General features: G+C 40.7%; 1 protein-coding gene across 2 annotated transcripts in view; it reads right to left on the bottom strand.

Annotated features, from left to right (window-relative positions):
* LOC145879787 (ribonuclease inhibitor-like) overlaps positions 1–10,739 on the bottom strand; it is a 206,803-nt gene extending 196,064 nt beyond the window's left edge. The window contains exons 1-3 of one of the 2 annotated variants that reach the window (XM_082976247.1): positions 9,862–10,739; positions 9,459–9,632; positions 1,718–1,764 (exon numbers count right to left, since the gene is read on the bottom strand). In XM_082976247.1, coding sequence (XP_082832373.1) covers positions 1,718–1,764; positions 9,459–9,632; positions 9,862–9,863 — 223 coding nt within the window. In that variant the 5' untranslated portion in view covers positions 9,864–10,739. Of the gene's footprint in view, positions 1–1,717; positions 1,765–2,107; positions 2,515–9,458; positions 9,633–9,861 lie in introns of those variants that run through there. The other variant, XM_082976248.1, reaches the window with a different exon arrangement.
* Between the last annotated feature and the right edge of the window lie 3,904 nt (positions 10,740–14,643).

The raw sequence follows: 14,643 nt of genomic DNA, 5'->3' as shown, positions 1-14,643 counted from the left end.
GTGTGTGTCCAGTGTGTGTGTGTGTGTCCAGTGTGTGTGTGTGTGTGTGTGTGTGTGTGTGATTGAGTGTGTGAGTGTTTAGTGTGTGGGTGTACGTGTGTGTGCGCGATTGATTCCAATGTGTGTGTCCAGTGTGTGTGTGTGGGTGTCCAGTGTGTGTGTGTCCAGTGTGTGTGTGTGTGTACTGCGTGATTGTGTGTGAGTGTGTGTGTGTGACTGAGTGTGTGTGTGTCCACTGCGAGTGTGTGTGTGTGTGTGTGTGTGTGTGTGTGTGTGTGTGTGTGTGTGTGTGTGTGTGTGTGTGTGTGTGTGTGTGTCAGTGTGTGCATGTCTCCAGTGTTTGTGTGTGTTTATCCATTTGGTGTGTGTGTCCAGCGTTTGTCCAGTGTGTGAGCGTATCACAGCACATATCTTTATATCTTGATCTGTTCTTGGGCAGGACTCTCACTTCCCTGTTTATCTATACAAGGACCCAGGAAACAGCTGGTTTGCAACACAGGATTATACTCCCCAAAACAGGACATTATAACAGGACAGTTTCACAAGGTTAGTCACATACTCAGTTATGTGGACACATACAATTAACATGTTCCATTGAAGTGTGTGTGTGTGTGAGTCAAGAGTGTGTGTGTGTGAGTGTGTGTCCAGTGTATGTGTGAGTGTGTTTCCAGTGTGTGTGTGTGTGTGTGTGTCCATGTATTTAAATGTCATATTGTGATCAAACATAAAACATTACAGAGAAACATCATGTTGTGTTTGACACAGGGACACTGAGGACTTTGTAAAAAGCCTAAACCCTGGATAGAGGGGCTCAGTGAACGTGGAGGTGAATGTGTGCAGGTGGGTCAGTGTGTCAGAGGAGACTCTATAGTAGGACAGAGTGCCGGCTGGCCAATCCAGATACACTCTTACTCAGTGGGAGCTGGTAGTGGGATTATTATTGTGCCAGGCAGTGTAACTGTTGTCAGAGCAGTCCAGACTCCAGGACTCCTTATTCCCACCAATCTTACATTTATTACCCCCTCCTCTCCTGTTGATTCCTTTATATGTCACTCCTATAACAGCCTCTCTCCCACTCCACTCTGCCTCCCAGTAACAGCGCCCAGTCAGACCCTCTCTACACAGCACCTGGTCACAGTCCTCAAATCTCTCTGGGTGATCAGGATACGGCTGCTTCTCTCTCCTACATGTCACCTTCCTGTTCTCCTCAGACAGAGAGAGGTGTTTGTTTACTGTGTTTGGGTCCAGTGTGAGATCACAGACATCTGATGGATGAAACCAGACACAATATTAGAAATCATCATCATTCACATCAGAATGTTAACTCACTTTTCACTAATTCATTTAATGTAGATGTTTCTAGGTATCAAAAGGAGAAGTTAAGGTAACTTGAGACTTGTTGAATGATCATATGTTATACTGTATGGTAATATAAAACACACTTATTCCCATTACTTACACACGCACGCACGCACACACACACACACACACACACACACCTTAAGCATCATGAACATACACACATTTGTTATGTAACACGAACACACCACACACATTGTCAAAGCAACTCATTGTAAACGTTGGTGTCCCTGATTTCTGCTTCTGTAGAACTACAGCTGATATTTAATATGATCAAGTCAGTAATGATGGTGGTCTTTGACTTAACTTGAATTAAGACTTATTCTTAGTCATATTCTTCGCAGCAGTCAACACTCACATTTTCTAAGTTCAGGTTTCATTCTGCTCTCTCCACCATGTTCCACACTGTAGCGGTAAGCAGAAGAACAGACAGTCATTGAGGGACACACAAACTCTCTCACACACACACACACACACACACACACACACACACACACACACACACACACACACACACACACACACAGAGTCAGCACATAACTTTGTGCAAGTGGTGATAAGAATGTTTGTCTTAACTAGCCTGATAAGTCAAACATGTCTGAAATGAACATTGACATAAACCCTCTAAATGCTTGAGTTTCTCCAGTCTCCATATTGGAGCAAATACTAAACTTTTGAGTAAATTAATTTGTCCAAATAACTAGGACTTCTTCAAATGGGAGAACTAGATACATAAAGTGCTTTCATATCTAAACGGTAAAACAGATATGTATGAATACCCTCAAATAAAAGGTGACATTCTGTACTGTCACCTAATATGAAACATTCTATCTCAAATCCAAAATGCTGGAGCATAGCACCAAATTTAAAACTGTAAGCTTCACTGTCCAAACACATATGGTGTGGACTATGTGTGTCTGGTAAACACATGTGGATCTGGTGAACAGTTATCACTTGTTGACCAACTACAGGAATACTGACCTCAGAGTCTCCAGTTTACAGTGGGGATTCCCCAGTCCAGCAGAGAGCAGCTTCACCCCTGAATCCTTCAGGTCATTGTTACTCAGATCCAGCTCTCTCAGGTGTGATGGGTTTGACCTCAGAGCTGAGACCAGAGAATCACAGCCTTCCTCTGTGACTCCACAGCCTGACAGCCTGACAAAGAGATCATCATGACTTCACAAACACACTGTTCATTTAACGAGTAGTGTAGAAGGACAATGGCAGATGCATTCGGTTTATTCTCTCAAACAACATATAGATTAATCTGCTTGAATGTCCTTGAGTGGCCCAGCCAGAGCCCGATTCAAAATCTCTGGAGAGACCTGAAAATAACTGTGCAGCGATGCTCCCCATCCAACCTTACAGTCCTTGAGATGATCTGCAGAGAATAATAGAAAACTCCCCAAATACAGGTGTGCCAAGCTTGTAGCTTGTAATCGCTGCCAAAGGTGCTTCAACAAGTACTGAGTAAAGGGTCTGAGTACTTATGTAAATGCAAAATGTCTGTATTTTATTTTGAATAAATTTGCTAAAATAAAAAAAAATAAACGTTTTTGCTACTTCATTATAGGGCATTGTGTGTAGATTGATAAGGGGAAAAAAACGTTTTAATCCATTTTAGAATAAGGCTGTAACCTAATGTAACAAAATGTGGAAATAGTCAATATACTTTCTGACTGCAATGTAGACAGATGTGTGCCTTTCCAAACCAATCATTGAATTTACCAAACTCCTGTCGGATTTATCTATAGTTATGCACATGCACAAAAGGGATTTATTTACAATTATAAACTGGGTCCGAGCATGGCATGCTGGTTGGCAGAAAGCCTCGAACCCTGAATGCTGATTGGCTGAAAGCCATTGTGTAAATCAACGTATACCATGGGTATTACAAAATTAATATTACGTTGGTAACCAGTTTATAATAGCATTAATGCATCCCAGGGGTTTGTGGTATATGGCCAATATACCATGGTTAACGGCTGTATCCAGGAACTCTGCGTTGCGTCGTGCATAAGAACAGCCCTTAGCTGTGGTATATTGGTCATATACCATACTCCCTTGTACCTTATTGCTTAAACATAGCAGTCAAATTCGTTAAATCGACATCCATTGATGGAAAATTATGTGGAGAGTAAATTGTATCATCTCAAGTGACATATTCAAATGTATTTATTACCTCATGTTAGGCTGGACAATATATAAAATTAACCAACAAATATTGGATATTTTGCAATTTGGAGTAATTACTACTTCAGTAAGGATAAACACTTTATTCAGTGACCTTTGAAACTGATGGTCAGATCAACACATGGCTTCTAAAAAAATGTATTGCAATTGAAAAATAATTCCAATAGATGGCAGCATAAGACTACAAATGAAATCTCAGAAGCTCTGTTTTCTCCCTGATTACATCGATCTCTCTCCCTCTCCACAAGGATGGACTGAAACATAATTTTAACAGATTCCTGTGAAGTAATATAATGATGATTCATGTTTATTATTACCTGTTTTGAAATTATACTTCAATACTACAATGATTATCAATAAGCCTGAACATTAATTCAGTCACCTCTGGTCGAGAAAATGTAGTTTCCTTTTACATTAATTCATCAACCAACATTGAGCCGAATTACCTTCTCGCACAAGTAGCCAACTCAACAAGCCCTGCCAAAAAGCTTATGCCATCAGCAGCTAAAAAGCTTGTGCCGTCATTCTGCCTTCTTGTGCAAGCAAGGGGCATGTTGAGGTAAATTCGTTTCATTGGTGTGCTGGACGATGCACTCTTTCGTCTTTTATTTCGTATTTTTTATTTTCATATCAGATATTAAGATTAATATATAATGAATGTATAGTAGGGTTGAGGTTGCCTGACTAGTGATTATTTCACCAGGGTTTCAATATCTGCTATAGTTATTATTTGTTCACTCTCCCAAAAGCAACACAGGCTCGTCGGATTGTGCAGGATTACGGACTACAAAGGGAAACCCAGTCACGAGCTGCCCAGTGATGCAAGCCTACCAGAGGAGCTAAATATAATTTATGCTCGCTTCGAGGCAAGCAACGCTGAAGCATGCATGAGAGCACCAGATGTTCCGGATGACTGTATGATCATGCTCTCCGTAGCCGATGTGAGAAAGACCTTTTAACAGGTCAACATTCACAAGGCCGCAGGGCCAGACGGATTACCAGGGCGTGTGCTCAGAGCATGCGAGGACCAGCTGGCAAATGTCTTCATTGACATTTTCAACCTCTCCCTGAAAGAGTCTGTAAAACCTACATGTTTCAAGCAGACCACCATAGTCCCTGTGCCCAATAATGTAAAGGTAACCTGCCTAAATGACTACCGCCCCGTCGTCAAACTGCATCCTGGACTTCCTGGCGGGCCTCCCCCAGGTGGTAAGGGTAGGCAACAGCACATCTGCCACGCTGATCCTCAACACTGTTGTTGATATTATTTATTTAATGATATATATATATATATATATCTGACCAACTGGAATTGTGATACAGTGAATTGTAAGTGAAATAATCTGTCTGTAAACAATTGTTGGAAAAATGACCTGTGTCATGCACAAAGAAGATGTCTTAACTGACTTGCCAAAACTATAGTTTGTTAACAAGACATTTGTGGAGTGGTTGAAAAACGAGTTTTAATGAGTTTTAACCTGTTAGGGCTAGGGGGCAGTATTTGCACGGCTGGATAAAAAAAATGTACCCGATTTAATCTGGTTACTAATCCTACCCAGTAACTAGAATATGCATATACTTATTATATATGGATAGAAAACACTCTAAAGTTTCTAAAACTGTTTGAATGGTGTCTGTGAGTATAACAGAACTCATTTGGCAGGCAAAACCCTGAGACATTTTCTGACAGGAAGTGGATACCTGATGTGTTGTATTACCTTTAAACCTATGCCATTGAAAAACACAGGGGCTGAGGAATATTTTGGCACTTCCTATTGCTTCCACTAGATGTCACCAGCCTTTACAAAGTGTTTTGAGTCTTCTGGAGGGAGATCTGACCGAACAAGAGCCATGGAACGATGATGGCCCATTAGACACCTGGCGCTCGAGTTCATGTTGGGTACCCTCGTTCCAATACGTTATAAAAGAGAATGCATTCGTCCACCTTGAATATTATTCATGTTCTGGTTAAAAAAGGCCCTAATGATTTATGCTATACAACGTTTGACATGTTTGAACGAACGTAAATATATTTTTTCCCCTCGTTCATGAAGTGAAGTCCGGCGGGCTTAGATCATGTGCTAACAAGACGGAGATTTTTGGACATAAATGATGAGCTTTTTTGAACAAAACTACATTCGTTATGGACCTGTGATACCTGGAAGTGACATCTTATGAAGAGAATCAAAGGTAATGGATTATTTACATAGTATTTTCGATTTTAGATCTCCCCAACATGACGTCTAGTCTGTATCGCAACGCGTATTTTTCTGGGCGCAGTGCTCAGATTATTGCAAAGTGTGATTTCCCAGTAAGGTTATTTTTAAATCTGGCAAGTTGATTGCGTTCAAGAGATGTAAATCTATAATTCTTTAAATGACAATATAATATTTTACCAATGTTTTCTAATTTTAATTATTTAATTTGTGGTGCTGACTTGATTGCCGGTTATTGGAGGGAAACGATTTCCTCAACATCAATGCCATAGTAAAACGCTGTTTTTGGATATAAATATGAACTTGATAGAACTAAAAATGCATGCATTGTCTAACATAATGTCCTAGGAGTGTCATCTGATGGAGATTGTAAAAGGTTAGTGCATCATTTTAGCTGGTTTTATGGTTTTGGTGACCCTATCTTTGAATTGACAAAACATTACACACAACTCTTGTAAATGTACTGTCCTAACATACTCTAAATTTATGCTTTCGCCGTAAAACCTTTTTGAAATCGTAAAACGTGGTTAGATTAAGGAGATGTTTATCTTTCAAAGGGTGTAAAATAGTTGTATGTTTGAAAAATTTGAATTTTGACATTTATTTGGATTCAAATTTGCCGCTCTTGAAATGCACCTGCTGTTGATGGAGTGCACCACGGGTGGGACGCTTGCGTCCCACCTAGCCCATAGAGGTTAACGAGTTTTAATTCATTAACTTGTTATGGATAGGGGGCAGTATCTTCACGGCCGGATAAAAAACGTACCCGATTTAATCTGGTTATTACTCCTGCCCAGAAACTAGAATATGCATATAATTAGTAGCTTTGGATAGAAAACACTCCAAAGTTTCTAAAATTGTTTGAATGGTGTCTGTGAGTATAACAGAACTCAAATGGCAGGCCAAAACCTGAGAAGATTCTGTACAGGAAGTACCCTGTCTGACCATTTCTTGGCCTTCTTTGTCATCTCTATCCAAAACAAAGGATCTCTGCTGTAACGTGACACTTTCTAAGGCTCCCGTAGGCTCCCAGAAGGTGGAGGAATGATGACTCTGCAGTTACTGGCTGAAAAACAGTAGCGCATTTGGTAAGTGGTCGATCTGAGAACAATGAGACGGGTGCGCGCGTGCACGTTAAGAGTCCATTTTACTTTTTCAGTCTTTGAACGAAAACAACGACTCCCGGTCGGAATATTATCACTATTTTACGAGAAAAATCGCATAAAAAATTGATTTTAAACGGCGTTTGACATGCTTCGAAGTACGGTAATGGAATATTTTGAATTTTTTTGTCACGATACGCGTCCGCGTGTCACCCTTCGTTACCCTTCGGATAGTGTCTTGAACGCACGAACAAAACGCCGCTATTTGGATATAACTATGGATTATTTGGAACCAAACCAACATTTGTTGTTGAAGTAGAAGTCCTGGGAGTGCATTCTGACAAAGAACAGCAAAGGTAATCAAATTTTTCTTATAGTAAATCTGAGTTTGGTGAGTACCAAACTTGGTGGGTGTCAAATTAGCTAGCCCGTGATGGCGAGCTATCTACTCAGAATATTGCAAAATGTGCTTTCACCGAAAAAAGCTATTTTAAAATCAGACACTGCGATTGCATAAAGGAGTTCTGTATCTATAATTCTTAAAATAATTGTTATGTTTTTTGTGAACGTTTATCGTGAGTAATTTAGTAAATTCACCGGAAGTGTTCGGTGGGAATGCTAGTTCTGAACGTCACATGCTAATGTAAAAAGCTGGTTTTTGATATAAATATAAACTTGATTGAACAAAACATGCATGTATTGTATAACATAATGTCCTAGGAGTGTCATCTGATGAAGATCATCAAAGGTTAGTGCTGCATTTAGCTGTCTTCTGGGTTTTTGTGACATTATATGCTAGCTTGAAAAATGGGTGTGTGATTATTTCTGGCTTGGTACTCTGCTGACATAATCTAATGTTTTGCTTTCGCTGTAAAGCCTTTTTGGAATCGGACAGTGTGGTTAGATTAACGAGAGTCTTGTCTTTAAAATGCTGTGAAATAGTCATATGTTTGAAAAATGGAAGTTTTCGGATTTTAGAGGAATTTGTATTTCGCGCCACGCCCATCATTGGATATTGGAGCAGGTGTTCTTCTAGCGGAACGTCTAGATGTAAGAGGTTTTTAACCTGTTTGGGATAGTGGGCCGTATTTTCACGTCCGGATAAAAAACGTACCCGATTTAATCTGGTTACCCCTCCTACCCAGTAACTAGAATATGCATATACTTATTACATATGGATAGAAAACACCCTAAAGTTTCTAAAACTGTTTGAATGGTGTCTGTGAGTATAACAGAACTCATTTGGCAGGCAAAAACCTGAGAAGGTTTCATTCAGGAAGTGGCCTGTCTGACAAGGTTTTGTTGTTCTTGCTTCTGTTTATTGAAGAGTCAGGATCTTAGCTGTAACGTGACATTTCCTAGGGCTCCAATAGGCTCTCAGAGCCCGGGAAAAACCTGAACGATGATGAGGCAGCCTCAGGCTGAAACACATTATCGCCTTTGCAAAGTGGCCCATCAAAGGACAATGGAATTAAACGCGTGCCTGATTCGACCCAGTGATATATTTTCCTTCGGCTGTTTATCTAATTGCAGATTCCCGGTCGGAATATTATCGCTTTTTTACGAGAAAAATGGCATAAAAATTGATTTTAAACAGCGGTTGACATGCTTCGAAGTACGGTAATGAAATATTTAGAAATCTTTTGTCACGAAATGTGCCGTGCGCACGACCGTTATTTACCATTGGGATAGTGTCTGGGATGCACGAACAAAACGTCGCTGTTGGAACATAACTATGGATTATTTTGGACCAAACCTACATTTGTTATTGAAGTAGAAGTCCTGGGAGTGCATTCTGATGAAGAACAGGAAAGGTAAGTCCATTTTTCTTACAGTAAATCTGATATTGGTGAGTGCTAAACCTGCTGGGTGTCTAAATAGCTAGCCCTGTGATGCCGGGCTATGTACTTAGAATATTGCAAAATGTGCTTTCACCGAAAAGCTATTTTAAAATCGGACATATCGAGTGCATAGAGGAGTAATGTATCTATAATTCTTAAAATAATTGTTATGCTTTTTGTGAACGTTTATCGTGAGTAATTTAGTAAATTGTTAGTAAATTTGCCGGAAGTTTGCGGGGGGTATGCTAGTTCTGAACTTCACATGCTAATGTAAAAAGCTGTTTTTTGATATAAATATGAACTTGATTGAACAAAACATGCATGTATTGTATAACATAATGTCCTAGGTGTGTCATCTGATGAAGATCATCAAAGGTTAGTGCTGCATTTAGCTGTCTTCTGGGTTTTTGTGACATTATATGCTAGCTTGAAAAATGGGTGTCTGATTATTTCTGGCTTGGTACTCTGCTGACATAATCTAATGTTTTGCTTTCGTTGTAAAGCCTTTTTGAAATCGGAAAGTGTGGTTAGATTAACGAGAGTCTTGTCTTTAAATAGCTGTAAAATAGTCATATGTTTGAGAAATTGAAGTAATAGGATTTTTAAGGTATTTGAAAATCGCGCCACAGGCTTCAACTCGCTGTTACGTAGGTGGGACGAATTCGTCCCGCCTAGCCCATAGAGGTTAACTAGCCTGATAAGTCAAACATGTCTGATATGAACATTGACATAAACCCTCTACATACTTGAGTTTCTCCAGTCTGCAGTGTGGATCCTCCAGTCCAGCAGAGAGCAGTCTGACTCCTGAGTCTCCTGGGTGACTGTAGCTCAGGTCCAGCTCTCTCAGGTGTGAGGGGTTTGACCTCAGAGCTGAGGCCAGAGAAGCACAGCTTTCCTCTGTGACTTGACAGCCTGACAGCCTGACAAAGAGATCATCATGAATTCACAAACACACTGTTAATTTAACAAGTAGTGTAGAAGGACAATGGCAGATGCATTTGGTTTATTCTCTCCAACAACATATAGATTCATCTTCCTTCTAATATTATACATGCAAATCAATGCATTTATTCAATACATTTTTCAATATAACATTATATACATATTTTTCTCTAAACTGAATATTTCTTCCTGATGATTAGTTCTTACATGTATTTTATTTAATCACAGAACAGCTCTGGAGGCTTTGACCACTGGCAGCAGCCTCAGAAGACCTTCCTCTGATCTGGAGTATTTCTTCAGGTCAAACACATCGAGCTCCTTTTCTGAAGTCAGCAACACAAAGACCAGAGCTGACCACTGCAGGTGACAGGTTGGGTTTTGAGAGACTTCCTGATCTCAGGTAGCTTTGGATCTCCTCCACTAGAAAATGGTCATTCAGTTCATTCAGACAGTGGAACAGATTGATGCTCCTCTCTGGGAAGGAAGAGACAGGTCCATACTGGAGTAAAGAGATCATTCTGTCACTGGGAAAACTGGCTTTTCAACAGCTTGTGAATGGCAATCTGATTTTCTATGACGAAGACCTGAAAGAGGCTGGCATTGATGTCAATGAAGCCTCAGTGTTCTCAGGATTGTGCACACAGCTCTTTAAAGAGGAATGTGGGCTGTACCAGGACAAGGTGTACTGCTTTGTTCATCTGAGCATTCAGGAGTTTCTGGCTGCTCTATATGTGTTTCTCTCATTTATCAACAACAATGAGAATGTAATGAACAATCTGAAAACAAAAGATGAGCCTGAAGTAACTTTCTACAAGAGTGATGGGAATCTAATGGACAAACTGCAAACAACGTCCAGGAACCTTTCTGTGAGGATCAGACAAAGGCGTAAAGTTACCGTCTACAAAGTGAGACAGGAAACCTGGACCTGTTCCTCCGCTTCCTTCTGGGCCTCTCACTGGAGTCCAATCAGAAGCACTTACGAGGTCTACTGACAAAGACAAGAAGAAGCTCACAGAGCCATGAAGAAACAGTCAAGTACATCAAGGAGAAGATCAGGGAGAATCCTTCTCCAAAGATACTTTTCATTCTTCTGTTTGGTATGAAACACCACAAGGTGTGTGTACATCTCAGTCAGACTCTTGGGCATCTCTTCTCTCTTATATTCCAACATGTGTTCAAGGACTATTGCAGAAATCCAACAGAAGACTGGAATGTGGCACATGATGTGGAGGCTCCTTGATGTCTTTATGTGTGAGATGATTCTGTTGGCCAGGTCCTCATCACGGAATCTCTTCCTGAAGTACTCCTCCTTCTGTGGGTCATTGAACTCTCGTACCTCTGTCACCTGGTCAACACATCCTGAAGGGATCTTATTGGCTGCTGCAGGTCGGGTAGTTATCCAGAGGAGAGCAGAGTGAAGCAGATTTCCCTTGATGAGATTTGTCAGCAGAACATCCACTGAGGTTGACTCTGTGACGTCACAACAGATCTTGTTCTTCTGGAAGTCTAGGGGCAGTCGGCACTCATCCAGACCATCAAAGATGAACAGAACTTTGTACTTGTTGTAGTTGGAGATTTTTGATTCTTTGGTTTCCATTGAGAAGTGATTGAGAAGTTCAATGAAAGTGTGTTTGTCCTCTTTCATCAAATTCAGCTCCCGAAAAGGGAATGAAAATACAAATTGGACATCCTGATTTGCTTTTGCTTCAGCCCAGTCCAGAATGAACTTCTGCACAGAGACTGTTTTTCCAATGCCAGCGACTCCCTTTGTCAGCACAGTTCTGATAAGTTTGTCTTGTCCAGTTAAGGGTTTGAAGATGTCGTTACATTTGATTGCAGTCTCTGGTCTTGCTTGTTTCCTGGTTGTGGTCTCAATCTGTCTCAGCTCATTTTCATTATTGACCTCTCCTGTTCCACCCTCTGTGATGTAGAGCTCTGTGTAGATCTTATTGAGAAGTGTTCGGTTTCCTTGTTTAGCGATCTCCTCAAATACACATTGAAACTTCTTCTTAAGATTAGATTTGAATTCACGTTGGCAAATCACAGCAAGCTCATCTGAATGAAGAAATAACACAGAGGATATTAATATTATGTCTGTTTTAATGCCTACAGTATTGAAGGACTGTTGTAAAGTTTAAATTATAATAATTTATTATCTTAACTGTCTATGTAAATGTGTAAATGTTCTCATAATGTATTACAGACTGGTGTGACTGATTATATTATTATTGGTATTATTGATGGTATTATTAATGTTGTCTCTCTCTCTCTCTAAATGAATCACCACAACACATCCCTGCTGCTACTTGATGAGGTCACTAGGTGTTGTGTTGAGGCTGCTACAATATCATTGAGTTACACAGCTACTTTAGCTGTACTTTAGCTACAGCTTTTAAATGTTATAAAACAGCATTCAACATGAGGCAGACAGCTCTTACTTTTCTCCAGTGTGTCAGCAAGCTCCTTCTGGTTCATTTTCCTCAGGACGTGCAGTGTGATCTTCAGAGCCCCCTCTCTGGCACTGCTCTCCTGCTTCTCATCTTCAGTGTCCACCACTTCCTTATCCTGCTTCTGACTCTCAAAGCCTTCTGGGAGTTCTGGACTAAGAATCCTCTTGAACATCTTCAGCTCGTTCTTCAAAAATGTCATAATATTCTCTTCAAGCAACTGAAAAAAATTAAGTAAATAAGTTAAGCAAGAGAAGAAATGCTTTCTCATGAACACATTAATGAATGATTGACAGATGAACTTTACTTAAGCTTAACAAAAACAAATGTACATAACAGGACCACATACTCTGAATATGGAGGCCAGGTCTGTTTGATGACTCTGGGAAGACTGACCACTGAGAATCTCTGACTCTGATCTCTCCTGTTGGTTTCTGTGGACAAAACATGAGATTACATCTCCTCGTCCAGGGAGTACACACACACACACACACACACACACACACACACACACACAGAGGAAGGGAATGTTGTGTTTGTTTAATATTGTTTTAGGACTATGAAATGGACAAAAGGATTAGCCTATGGATTATGAAAACAACGAAAATAAATGGTAAAATGTGAGAGGAGAAATGACTAGAGACAGTGTTGTTTAACTCACTGACCATGACCCATGAGTTCTTCTTACCTTTGTTCAGTAGAAAAGTCTCCCTCTTTAAAACATATAGGACGGTCCATAGACTGGTCACTCTTCATAGACCCACAGCTGGGAACAGGGGAGGCTGGTCTCTCCTGCTTGATTGGGCTTCAACACAACAGTAACAAACATTACATCTCTCATCTACTCTGAGCTCAGATGGGGATACATAAGAAGAGCTCGGGATCAGACAGACAGACAGACAGACGAGACAGACACAGACACAGTGAGACAGAGACACAGACAGACACACAGAGACACAGACAGACACACAGAGAGACAGAGAGACACACAGAGACAGTGAGACAGACACAGAGACAGTGAGACAGACAGACAGACAGACAGACACAGACAGACAGACAGACAGTGAGACAGACACAGACAGACAGACAGTGAGACAGACACAGACAGTGAGACAGACAGACAGACAGACAGACACAGACAGACAGACAGACAGTGAGACAGACACAGACAGACAGACAGTGAGACAGACACAGACAGTGAGACAGACACAGACAGACAGACAGACAGACAGAAATTAGACAGACAGAGACAGACAGACACAAGAAAGACAGAGACAGACAGACACAAGAAAGACAGAGACAGACAGACAGACGAGACAGACACAGTGAGACAGAGACACAGACAGACACACAGAGAGACAGAGAGACACAGAGAGACAGAGAGACACACAGAGACAGAGAGACACACAGAGACAGTGAGACAGACACAGAGACAGTGAGACAGACACAGAGACAGACAGACACAGAGACAGACAGACAGACAGACAGTGAGACAGACACAGACAGACAGACAGTGAGACAGACACAGACAGTGAGACAGACACAGACAGACAGACAGACAGAAATTAGACAGACAGAGACAGACAGACACAAGAAAGACAGACACAAGAAAGACAGAGACAGACAGACACAAGAAAGACAGATACAGACAGACACAAAGACAGATACAGAGACACCGAAACAGACACACAGACAGAGAGACAGACACAGAGAGAGAGACAGACACAGAGACAGTGAGACAGAGACACAGATGGTGAAAGACACACAGACAGAGAAAGACACACAGACAGAGACAGACACAGAGACATACAGACACAGACAGACACAGAGAGACAGAGAGACACACACAGACATAGACAGAGACAGTGAGACAGACACACAGACAGCGAAAGACACAGAGACAGACAGTGACAGACAGGCAGGCAGAGACACAGGCAACGAGACAGACAGACAGACAGACAGACAGAGGGAATGTTGTGTGTTTAATATTGTTTTAGGACTATGAAAATGGACAAAAGGATTAGCCTTATTTATTATGAAAACAACAAAAATAAATGGGAAAATGGGAGAGGAGAAATTACTAGAGACAGTGTTGTTTAACTCACTGACCATGACCCATGAGTTCTTCTTACCTTTGTTCAGTAGAAAAGTCTCCCTCTCTAAACTCTATAGGTATACCCATAGACCGGTCACTCTTCATGGACACACAGCTGGGAACAGGGGAGGCTGGTCTCTCCTCCTTGATTGGTCTTCAACACAACAGAGACAAACATTACATCTCTCATCTACTCTGAGCTCAGATGGGGAAACATAAGAAGACTTTCATTCTAAAATGCTATGTATCAATTTTCAGAAAAGTTGGTGAATTCGATTTTATTACTTAAAGAAATGATCAAATAAATTGTGTTTTTTCACTATCTAATCATGGCACGGGGTTGTTCAATGACAGACATGACTTTGTTTATATTATATCACTTGATGGTTTCATTTCAGAGAGTCACATTTTTTTTTTGCAAAATGCTATATATCCGTCTCACTCTCA

This window comes from Salmo salar, chromosome 06, assembly GCF_965601325.2.
Source record: "Salmo salar chromosome 06, fSalSal1, whole genome shotgun sequence".
Lineage (NCBI taxonomy): Eukaryota > Metazoa > Chordata > Actinopteri > Salmoniformes > Salmonidae > Salmo > Salmo salar.
This window is presented reverse-complemented; position numbering and strand designations above follow the sequence as displayed.